A 12,500-nucleotide genomic window follows, 5' to 3' on the forward strand; every position below is an offset into this window, starting at 1 on the left:
AGCCAAGCAGGTCTTTTTTTTTCTTCACTGAAAAGCCATCCAACAGTTTGACGGCCTGCTCGTGAATCACTGTTAGTGTGTGCTGCTGAAAATACCACCAAATCTGTTTTAGACAAACCAAACATTTGTGATGAATGATTTTCTCTGGAGTGATGTGCATTTGTTAAAGCAGCGTGAGTTGATGTGTACCCCCACACACTTTACTGAAAATATCTTGACGATGACTGAGATCTCCTTTTAGGTATAAGCAAAGCAGTCGTCCTTGACATCTTGTTTTGTTTATTGTTTCATCACCTGCAGATATCCAGGAATGCTATGAAGTGACCCTGCAGCTGAACACCACAGAGAGCGGACTGAAGGAGAATGGAGCCGAAGAGGAGGTGGTCGAGGAGGAGGTAGGAAGACCTCAGGATGAAACACTTTATTTCTTCAGTGGACAGTCATGTATAGCAACAGACCTCAGGATGAAACACTTTATTTCTTCAGTGGACAGTCATGTATAGCAACAGACCTCAGGATGAAACACTTTATTTCATCAGTGGACAGTCATGTATAGCAACAGACCTCAGGATGAAACACTTTATTTCATCAGTGGACAGTCATATATAGAGCAGCAGACCTCAGGATGAAACACTTTATTTCATCAGTCATGTATAGCAACAGACGTCAGAATGCTACATAGTTATTCTTTTCTTATGATAGGGCATCAAATTTGTCAACATTGAAGTTGCATTGTCAAGAGTTATGCACCTGCCTTTTTACTGACCTCTTTCATGGTTCCCCATGTAAGCTCCAGCAAGTCTGTGAATATGTCATCCCAGGAGAGCTAGGGAGGAGAGGGGAGGGGAGGGGAGGGTGTGAGAGGGTCGGGGGTTGCTGGAGGAAGTCTGAGTGAAGAGAGAGGGAGTGCTGGGCAGACCCTCCACAGCCTGAGTCATGGCGACGGCCGCTGCAGCCGTGACACCTTGTGCCTGCCTGCCAGTAGGCCTCATGGCCATTCAATGCAGACCTTTCATTACAAGAGCCTGCAGTCACATGGCCACTCCAAATATTTATAGCCAAGGCAGTGAAAATAGCCTCACACCACAGCAGGCTTTGGGGAGAAAAAGGAGCCCGCGAGTGGGCGAGGAATGTGTATCGCCATGTGTCCATTATACCGGTTGGTCAGGTTGTGCCACACAGAAATTGTTCCCCATTCATGCGATTGCAATGGAATCCCCAGTCATTGATCTTTGAATGGTCCCCAGATGGTATATTTTATCACTTACATGATTTAATATGGCCTCATCACTTGTTCCCTATGAAGGTAAGACAGAATTGGAATGAAATTGATCATTGGCCCCTTAAGTGAAAACCCTTTGGTCTGGTTTTTGCATTTTGGATTCGAGAGAAGTTCTCCCTGTGAGTCAGAGAGTCAGTACATGGCTGTCCTTGTATGAGAGAAATGTCGGTGTAAAACATCAGATAGTTGAGTTTCAAATAGCTGCCAGAAGTCAAATGGAGTTTTCCCCTCCAACTCATGATTTAAAACCTTGTCAATGCAATCCAGTCACACCAATTTTTTTAGTGGAATTGCTTAGTCTGCTGTGTCTGAATGTGTTTATTCTGACTGAAGTGAATGGAAGCCAACATGTACATACATCGTAAGTGCATTCAAGAAGCTTGTTCTCACGATCCAAATGGCCTGATGTTACACAACGGGGCATCCAAGGTTAAAAGTGAAGGCTTCAATTGCTAGAAAGCACCAGTACTGGTCAAATATTTGCCTCCAGTATGCTGTTTGTCTCTTGTTTTCTAAGTGGAATGTTTGTAAACCACAGTACAACAATAGCAGTAGTCACAAAAATAAACATGGTGAAGATTTGAAGAATTTAAAGATATACTGTATTTAATTATACATAATTATCGACTGAATCTTTCTTTTAGCTATCTTGATGTGAGTACTACAGTAGCTTCTGCGCAACTGGACAACTGATGTCTTCACAACATCTCCAGTACAGTTTAAATTAATTAATTAATTATGTTAGTATTTGTTTCAGTAAATGGTTGTGCTTCTGCAAGAACCAGGCTTTGGTGTTCCTAAAGGGTCCATTTGGGGTTCTCAGTCGTTATTTCTCATTAATATCATCATTATGGAGATAATGCTATATACACTACATTGTGCTATAATGCTAAATGGGTCCCCTCATGTAAATATAGAAACAACCATATACTGTTAACATTTGAGGTAACTAGGGACTAGCTAGCAACTAAAGTATGAGTATCTCCGGAGAGACCTCTTGTTTTCTTTCTATCTTTTATTATGCTAGTTTATTGCATGGATAGAAGCTTATTTACATTGCAAACTGCTGTCTCCACTGGGAAGTGGGAATGACTGGTGTCTTTATCTCTCCTTTACATTTACATTTACATTTAGTCATTTAGCAGACGCTTTTGTCCAAAGCGACGTACAAGGGAGAGAATATTCAAGCTACGAGCAATAGAACCTGGTGTAACAATAGATAAATACTACTTTACATAAGAAATATAACAAAATGAAATAAAAAAAGAAAGAAAGAAGTGCAGAAATGTAACTGCTGTAATTGCAAGTTACGCACTAGTCGAAGTGCCAGTTAGGACGGGAAGTGCTCTCTGAAGAGTTGGGTCTTCAAAAGCTTCTTAAAGGTAGAGAGGGACGCCCCTGCTCTGGTAGTGCTGGGTAGTTCATTCCACCAACGTGGAACTACAAATGAGAATAGTCTGGACTGCCGTACTTGCACAGACGGCAGTGCCAAACGACGCTCACTAGAAGAGCGCAGCATCCTGGGTGTAACATTTGCCCTTACAAGAGCATTTAGGTAGGTGGGAGCAGAACCATCAAGCACTCTGTAGGCAAGCATAAGTGACTTGAACTTAATGCGAGCAGCTACAGGCAGCCAGTGGAGGTCAATAAGAAGCGGGGTGACGTGTGCCCTCTTCGGTTGGTTGAACACCAGACGCGCCGCCGCGTTCTGGATCATTTGTAGTGGTTTCACCACGCAAGCGGGCAGGCCCGTTAGGAGGGCGTTGCAGTAATCAAGGCGGGAATTCACCAAGGTTTGCACCAGCAGCTGGGTGGCATACTGGGTTAGGTACGGCCTGATTTTGCGGATGTTGAATAGCGCAAAGCGGCAGGACCTAGAGACAGAGGCAATGTGGTCCGTGAAAGTCAGTTGGTCATCAATAATGACCCCGAGGTTTCTTGCTGTTTTGGATGGAACAAGAGACACGCCCATTTGTACCATCTCAATAAACTTGAGGATGTTACACAAACTCCATACCTCAGTTTCTATGACCTTTCCCCTCTTTCCAATCAGGTCAGTCACGTCACTTCCATTTGTGTGCGAATGTTCTCTTCTCATGCGCAGCCCCTGGAACAGTTTGAAAGGCGTCACACTTGCATTTCCCCCCTCAAATACATTGGAATTTGCTGACTGGTGTATTCTCCCCAAACTTGATCAGCACTCTGACCAACCAGCAGGAGTCACTGTTGCTGTGATGGGGCCACATTCAATAGGGCCCTTTCCCACCGCGCCAATCATTATCAGTTCAACGCTTTCATTGCACATCCAATAGGGCCCTTTCCCACCGCGCCAATCATTATCAGTTCAACGCTTTCATTGCATGGTATTTGATCTGTGGTATGGGGCTCTGTCATATTAATATTTGAACAATGTTACCCTGTAAACATTAATTCAACATGCAGCATTCACGATCTGCACCAGCTGGATCCCTGTGTGGATTCACATCCCAAAGTCAATGTTTAGCAGTGATGTGTGAACACCTTGTGTTTAGCAGTGATGTGTGAACACCTTGTGTTTAGCAGTGATGTGTGAACATCTTGTGTTTAGCAGTGATGTGTGAACATCTTGTGTTTAGCAGTGATGTGTGAACACCTTGTGTTTAGCAGTGATGTGTGAACACCTTGTGTTTCCTTCACTCAGCTGATCGCATAACATACTGTATATGCCTTCAAAAGAAGAATCGCTTATGAACTTGAAGCTGACTTGAGCGCTGAGAATCAACTCTAAGTGATAATTATGGTGAAATGCTGATAGTACTCACACTAGTTTTCCTAGTTGTTCTCAGTCAACCCAGTACTCTTTGGTGCAGAGGTGTAAAGGTGTGAAGGTGGAGGTCTGTTACGTTGCGTCTGTATTATCCAGTGTATCCAGCTGAAACATGAAGACGCCACAGATCCCTCTCTCCACAGAGTGAGCCACAGCGCAGTGTACCCATGGCCATTAGAGAGCTGTGTGTGCTGCTGTACCCATGGCCATTAGAGAGCTGTGTGTGCTCCTGTACCCATGGCCATTATAGAGCTGTGTGTGCTGCTGTACCCACGGAGAGGTGGAGTGCTGTGTGTGCAGGGAGAGAGGAGCACTGGGGGGGGGGCACCGTGGAGGCAGGGGAGAGAGGAGCACTGAGAGGCTGTGGGGGGGGGGGGCACTGAGAGGCTGTGGGGGGGGGGGGCACTGAGAGGCTGTGGGGGGGGGGGGGGGCAGCCGCAGAGGCAGCCGCAGAGGCAGAGTGGACACCCAGCGAAGCCTTCATTAGTATTCTCCCCACATCCACACCTGAGTACAGGCTAGGAATGAAATAAAATGAGTCTGCAAATTCAATGATTTGGTGCAGAGAGGCAGGAGAGACCAGAAAAGGAAGAAACAGCAGCTGTAATTAGGGCTGTGTATTGGCAAGAATCTGACGATACGATACATATCATGATAAAGTGGTTATGATGCAATATATTGCGATATTGCTGTAAGCAAGGCGATATATTGCAATTTTTTTAAACAAATTTTAGGAAAACTGTGCAAAGTGTAAAGAACACACCACCATATGCATAAATAATTGATGTTGGAGTGAAAGAGTCAAATGGCTCAAGATTACAACACTGCCATCTAGCTGTCGGGGGTTTAAACACAACACAAAATGAATCCTGTCTCGCTCCAATCTTTGCAGGTAAACTACTCATTAAAAGGCGATACAGTGTCACAAAACATAATATTGTGACATTCAAGTGTATCTTCCACCCCTAACTGTAAGGAGTAAATTGAGGAGTATTAGAGCACTCTTTGGCCGAGGATAAATACATGAATTGAAGGGAATCATAAGAAAAATAAGAATCATCATGGAGTGGTGAAAAACATGTCTGTAAGCTAATTCCCATTTGGCATGCCAAAAAAACGTCTCTGGCACGTAAGTCTTTTCTTGAGGGTATAAAAGCAGTACATGGCTTGTTTTGTCACGTTGTCCCACAGATCCTGAATGTTTTCATTCCACCAGAGGAGAATCTTACTTTTGAATAACGTCTCAAACGAATGTCATGGTTGAGAGACTGAGACAAGCTGCAGTAGTGAGTGGACTCTGTGTGGGGCAGTCTAAGACTCTCTGGCAGGTCACCGTGCTATCAGATGGAAGATCCTAATGTGCCGCTGTCTCAGGACGAGTCAACCAATCAAATAAATGACATAAGGTCAAACGTGCATCTTTCAAATGGTATTGGGAAGGAGTCTGTGAGGTCTTACATGATGCATCAGCAGCCTTCGGTTCAGAGGAGAATAGGAATCGCAATAGAGGAAGAGGAAGAGGAATTGCACTAGGGGAAGAGAAACCTAGAGTCAGCACGACCCTGTTCTCGTCCTCTGGGGACCTGAGGCTAAAGACTACAGAGGAAAGAGGAGTGCAGCGGGGCTGGAGGAAGATATTGTTACGACCCTGGCGGGTCTAGGCCCCGCCCCTTGTGATTTGCATGCCTGTTCTGTCTCTGTTTCCTTAGCAGGTAATGGGAAGCAGGTGTACCCCAGGTGTAACCCATGATGGGTTGGGCTACAAAAGCCCTGATCAAATGGCCGTCGGGAGAGCGTTGGGTTGGTCGTTGGATTTGGATAGAGATTGGATTTGGATTGTCGTTGTCGTTGGTTGGAGTATCGTTGGTTTTGGATTATCGTCGTCGTTTGTTTATATTACCCTTTACCTGACTTTACAGTACATCTTTTGTTTCTCTTCACAACACTGATCTTCACCACACGTTTGCTATAATTATTAGATAACTATATAAACTTGTAAATCATTAATAAATATATTATTATTATTATAAAATCCTAAATTCTGCGTGGCCTCCCCTTCTTGTTCCGTGCCTTGAGCTGGCTCGTAACAATATCTGCATGCACTAACGGAACGCAAAGAGAAGTTGAATTGTATCTTGGCTGAACAGGAGAAGTTATATGCCAGTATGACCCGTGGGCCAAGATTCGATGTCCCATCAGACTCATCTGCACATTCCAGAACATTTGTGCTTTAACAGCAATTAAGCTACAGATGGTAGAATGAAGAGAGATACTGTTTTAATACACACACACACACACACTGTTTTATGAGGAAGAACTTGTGCTGTGGTCACTGGCTGTGTGCATATGGCAGACTCACAGGTAGAGTGGGTGTGGCCAAGGCATGTGCTGCCCTCATGGGTTTGTTTATGTGTGTATACTGTATATACACATCTACTAGCAAACGCCACACACTCAGCAACACAGTGTTGGGCTCTGGTGACTGCAGCAGCCAAAGGGGATCCTTTAGTCACAAAGGGGAGCACAGCTCTGATGAGTCACACACAGTGATCCACTGATTCTTGAAGACCTGCCCATTGATTGGTTCAGTAACCCCTTTTCCCTTGCTGTGTAATCTTCAGAGGAGCAACAGCAGTCGTAGAGTTCAAGAGAAAGGGCCACACATGAACATATGACGTCATCCAGTCCCCTGCCCTCTCCTCCACTCCCCCAGTGTAGTGCTGGCAGTGTGTGTGTTCAGTCATGGTGCTCGTCCGCCGAGAGGGGAGGGCTGAGGGGGAGATGGCTCCAGCATGTGGCCAATCATGTGGGCCTGGATACGCTCTGGCAGCTCTTGAGTCATGGAGCTACACCTCCGCCCTGCCATTGGCTCTTCTGGAGCTGCTGGATGCTTCTTGCTCTTCTTGCTCTGTCTCCCTCCTTACCATGCTGCTCTGTCTCCCTGCCTCTCTCCTTGTGTGTGTGTGTGTGTGTGTGTGTGTGTGTGTGTGTGTGTGTGTGTGTGTGTGTGTGTGCTCTGTCTCCCTGCCTCTCTCCTTGTGTGTGTGTGTGTGTGTGTGTGTGTGTGTGTGTGTGTGTGTGCTCTGTCTCCCTGCCTCTCTGTCTCCTTACCATGCTCTGTCTCCCTGCCTCCCTCCTTGTGAGTGTGTGTGTGTGTGTGTGTGTGTGTGTGTGTTTGTGTGTGTGTGTGTGTGTGTGTGTGTGTGTGTGTGTGTGTGTGTGTGTGTGCTATGTCTCCTCTCCTCGCCCATCCCCCTCTCTCACTCCCTCTCACTTTCTGGCAGAAGTGTGGAAGTTTCCTGTCTTTCTGCGCTGCTCTGCTCTGCACTACCTTGATACAGTAGCAGCCATGGCAGAGCGTAATGAAGTGTGTGTGTGTGTGTGTGTGTGTGTGTGTGTGTGTGTGTGTGTGTGTGTGTGTGTGTGTGTGCTTGCACTACCTTCATACAGTAGCAGCCATGGCAGAGTGTAATGAAGTGTGTGTGTGTGTGTGTGTGTGTGTGTGTGTGTGTGTGTGTGTGTGTGTGCTTGCACTACCTTCATACAGTAGCAGCCATGGCAGAGCGTAATGAAGTGAGTTAGCCTTGCATGTAATTAAGTGTGGCTTTGCCTGCTGTTTGGGCCTCCTGCTGGGGTTGGAGCTGTGCAGTGCAGTGCACCGTCAGTATATGCACACACACACACACACACACACACACACTCCTCCTGCTGGGGTTGGAGCAGTGCAGTGCAGTGCACCGTCAGTATACGCACATGTACACACACACACACACACGCACACACACACACACACACACTTATGCAAGTGCACACACATATACTTGCACAAATGCGCGCACACACACACACACACACACACACACACACACACACACACACACACACACTCACACACACACACACACACACACACACACACACACTCACACACTCACTCACACAGACACATGCATGCCAAACGCCTCTATCTTCCTGCAACATGTCATTAATATTGTACGCTGTCAGCTCCTCCTTGGCAACTCTTTAATCTGATACTGTAACACACACCTACAAGTCACCCACTCACTCCCTCTCTATCAAGGACCAGAATCTAGGCTCTACTGTAACACACACCTACAAGTCATCCACCCACCCCCTCTCTCTCTATCAAGGACCAGACCACATGAATCTAGGCTCTACTGTAACACACACCTACAAGTCATCCACCCACCCCCTCTCTCTCTATCAAGGACCAGACCACAGACTATACCACATGAATCTAGGCTCTTCAGCTCATGCCTTCATGTACTCTTCATGTACACAATTCATACAGCCTCCTCCTTGAAACATGAAGACGTAATCTCCCTCCCCACTCTCTGTCCCTCTCCCCTCTGTCTCAGACAGCGACAGTGACAGTGGTACAGGAGGTAGAGAAGTCGTTTAGTAATCAGAAGGTTGCTAGTTCGATTCCCTGTCGAAGCGTCCTTAACCCCTAATTGCTCCTGATGTGCAGTGTGCCATCAATGTAAAATGTAAAATGTGTATACATTGTAAGTCGCACATATGTAAGTCGCTTTGGATAAAAGCGTCTGCTAAATGACTAAATGTCTCTTCCTCTTCTTCTTCTTCTCTCTCCTCCTCCCTCCTCCTACTCTGAAGCCCAAGAGTGTTGATGTTATTTTCAGGATGAGAAATGTAGCATGCTTATTCAGTCAGTGCACTCCGCTGATCACACACATCGGACGGAACAGCTATGGATGTTAAGAGAGTGGACATCATAAAATCAAGAAATCATCTTCAATTCTGCACTCTTGGAAATACTTTTTTTCTTTTGCTGTTTGTGGTGGATGTTTGTAGCTGTGTAAATGGACTTTTTTTATTTATGTAGGTGGAAAATCCATGTTTTTAGCTTATAGGATATTCAACAGAGGGCATTTATTTAATAGGTGGACCCCCTTGGTTGTCTTTGTTCCACTGACCACACCCCAAACAAACAAACAAACAAACAATCAATCCATCAATACTCTACGATGACCACACCCCAAACAAACAATCAATCTATCAATACTGTACTCTGACCACACCCCAAACAAACAATCAATCCATCAATACTCTACGATGACCACACCCCAAACAAACAATCAATCTATCAATACTGTACTCTGACCACACCCCAAACAAACAATCAATCCATCAATACTGTCCTATGACCACACCCCAAACAAACAATCAATCCATCAATACTGTACGATGACCATAGTCCATGTGCACAGCTGGATCTCTCTGGCAGGGGTTAGGGTCAGGGGTCACCACTTGAAGCCCAACTGTGCAGCACATTGACACATGCACATCTGCTGTTGATGACCAACATTGGCCTGATTCTTAACATATGATACACAGTAAGATGCTGTTGATGGAACTGCAAAATAGCTATTCTACTGTTATTTTGTATCATTTGTATCTGTAACATATTTTGATGTTTCCTGGTCTGATTGGTTGTTGCATGGTGGTTTTGTGTGAGCATAGAAATGCTCATATGGGGGACTGATGGGACTGGAAATATTGCTATTCTGTTGTTGTAAAAGACATGAACTAAGTGTAGTATTATTTTGTATCTGTAACCAACATTGGCCTGATTCTTAACATATGATACACAGTAAGATGCTGTGATCATGGCAGAATGCCATGGGGATTCTTGTATGTTAAGATGTACTTGGCATCGCCATTCTGCCAAACCAGCACTCCCAGTTACAGCCTTTGTTTCACAACTGGATGCTCTGGTTTCAAATGTCCTTTGTACACTCAATGTGGGGAAATGGGATCTCACCTCATTAATGCAAAGCTCTTATACAAATCAGTCAATTTCTCATTTTAATATAATTACAATGAATCATTTCAGTACTTTATCTGATATTTAAAATGGAGGATTGTTGATGAGAAAGACAAATGAATTGACCTTGAACTGAGGGTTGGATCTCACTCCTACATGCGTCCTGAGTAACCACAGCCAACAAACTCCCTCCTCACTGTTAGAAGGCCTTCTCTCATAAATGTGAAGGGCTTTGACCACATCTGATCACAGCTGTGTTTCTTCAACAAAGTGAATGAGCAGAATGTACAGGTTCTGAATGAACTGAAGCAGGCGTCTGCAGAGCTCAGCAGGTTGGGTAGATATGCCAGTACGGCAGGTAGGACCCACACAGCTGGCTGTGACTTGTGTGTGTGAGCTGACTGTATGGTCAGGCTGGGGCTGGGCCAGTGTGTGTGTGTGTGTGTGTGTGTGTGTGTGTTTCTGTGACTGAGCATGAGCATGTGCGCTGCCCCTTTAAGAGAGCCGACCAGTGAAGGGCTGTTGGTGCTGCTGCTGCTGCTGATGGCAGTGCTGGCAGTTGATTGGCTGTGGCTGTGAGGGCTGAGGTGCTGGAGGGATGCTGCTACGTATCTCTTCCTCTCTCTCTCCCTCGCTCTCTCTCGCTCCCCCTCCTCCTCTCTCTCGGTCTCTCGGTCTCTCTCTCTCTCTCTCTCTCTCCCCCTCCTTCTCTCTCTCGGTCTCTCGGTCTCTCTCTCTCTCTCTCTCTCTCCCCCTCCTTCTCTCTCTCGGTCTCTCGGTCTCTCCCTCCCTCTCTCTCTCTCTCTCTCCCTCCCTCTCTCTCTCTCTCTCTCTCTCCCTCCCCATCTCCCTCTCGCCTGCTCACATCCCACTGTATAATCCACATCTAGGGCAAGCAGGCTGAGAGGCGATCCAGTGCTCAGCTCCTCTCTGCCGGCTGAGAAAAGAGAGAGAAAGGAAGAGAGAAAACCGCTCCACCGTGCAGAAGGACCCAGGCAGGAGGAAGAAATCTGGCTGACGAACAAGGAAAGAGAAATACAGAGAAGATTTCATCGAAGGATATCATTTATATATATTCAAATTGTTTATATATATATTTGTACACACGCATATAGATATTTATATATATATATATACATCTATATATACACATATATACTGTATAAATCTGTGTATTCGTGCTCGTTTGTTTATATTAATATTTTTATATGTATTTGTGTGTGTGTAAATATATACATATATAAACAAATGCATATATATATCTATGAATTTCTATACATATCACTGTGAACCGAGGCAGGCAAGAGGAAAATTCTACCATCGGGGCTGGTCTCTGATCGTGTAATCGTGTTTGATATTTTCAGCATTATTTTTCCCAGATCTTTAACGTCAAGAGGAGGAAGGACTACGTGAACACAATTTCCTCTTGCTATTTTTTCCTTTTCCTGTGGCTACCTCTCCTCTTGTTTGGATTTTGGAGAAATTCATAGAGGAGACACAAACATTTTCTCAGCTGAACTGGAAGACAGATAAAAAGAGAAATCCGCTGGATTCCTGTGATTAGCGCTGTTTCTACCAGCGTAGCCGTTGCCGTGAGCCGGTCGAGGCGTGCTGCGTTTGATCTGAGGAGCAGCAGCAGCGTGTGTGTGTGTGTGTGTGTGTGTGTGTGTGAGAGTGTGTGTGTGTGTGAGAGTGCCTGAGCCTCGTAAGCCAGCTCCTCATCCCAGCCAGCCCAGCCAGCATGCACAAACACCACCACTGTTGCAAGTGCCCAGAATGTTACGAGGTGACGCGCATGGCCGCGCTGCGCAGGATGGATGCCCCAGCGTACAGTGACTGGCAGCCTGACCCCTATGGATACCCAGCTGGCTATGGGAGCGGCCAGACCCTACCTCCCCAAGTCCCAGCCGGAGGAGGCGGGGGCGGGGGCATGGGGGGCGGGGGCACGCTGGGCAGAAGTAAGGGCAAGATGATGTCCTCCGGGCCAGGGGGGCCGAACCCCAAGGGCCAGTCCAAGGGCGCCCCCAAGGTGAACGGAAACAACTCCAGTGGCCAGGGAGGATGGTGGCCCGAGTGCACCTGTTCCAACCGGGAATGGTACGACCAGGTAATGCCCCTTCCTCTGATGGAGCGCCTGCCTGCCCCACAGTGCCCCTAGGAGCAGTGTGGGTAGGCAGCAGGCAGGGAGCAGCTGGACTAGAGTGCTGCTAGATTGGGGTATAGACATGCAGTTGGGAATGTGTTTAGGAGAGCCAGTCTTGATGATCAGAGCCTCAGTGGTTCTGGCAGAGAGCAGCCATGATGAGACTGGATGGATCTGGAGTCTCCCCTGGTCTTGAGTCCAGTGCAGCTTTTTATCAGCATATTGTTGAGTTCACGCCGTATGTATGGGGGCTGCAGGGCGGCTTAATCTGCACACATTCAATCTCTGCTCATTCGATTCTACCAACAAATCCACAACACTGATTATTATCTGATAAGGATTCATGAGGAGGAAATGCGGTTGTTTTGGATGTCACGTGTAGAAATAGAGAAGATTAGAGTAGCTGGGTCTGCAGTCCTTTTCATCCCATTCAGCCATAATGCCAAGGTGCTTCACTGAG

The 12,500-nt window shown here is 46.3% G+C and overlaps 2 protein-coding genes across 2 annotated transcripts in view; both read left to right on the forward strand.

Annotated features, from left to right (window-relative positions):
- The window catches only part of LOC105913078 (disks large homolog 1-like), a 16,208-nt gene extending 15,592 nt beyond the window's left edge, over window positions 1–616 (forward strand). Inside the window, exon 3 of the mRNA XM_031587063.2 lies at window positions 301–616. Coding sequence (XP_031442923.1) covers window positions 301–503 — 203 coding nt within the window. The 3' untranslated portion in view covers window positions 504–616. The remainder of the gene's footprint in view (window positions 1–300) is intronic.
- A 10,485-nt stretch (window positions 617–11,101) lies between these two features.
- Window positions 11,102–12,500, forward strand: part of dlg3 (discs, large homolog 3 (Drosophila)) — an 82,374-nt gene continuing 80,975 nt past the window's right edge. Inside the window, 1 exon segment of the mRNA XM_031587052.2 lies at window positions 11,102–12,004. Within this exon segment, the coding sequence (XP_031442912.1) occupies window positions 11,639–12,004 (366 nt within the window). The 5' untranslated portion in view covers window positions 11,102–11,638.

The sequence above is a fragment of the Clupea harengus genome, chromosome 20 (genome assembly GCF_900700415.2).
Source record: "Clupea harengus chromosome 20, Ch_v2.0.2, whole genome shotgun sequence".
NCBI classification, from domain to species: domain Eukaryota; kingdom Metazoa; phylum Chordata; class Actinopteri; order Clupeiformes; family Clupeidae; genus Clupea; species Clupea harengus.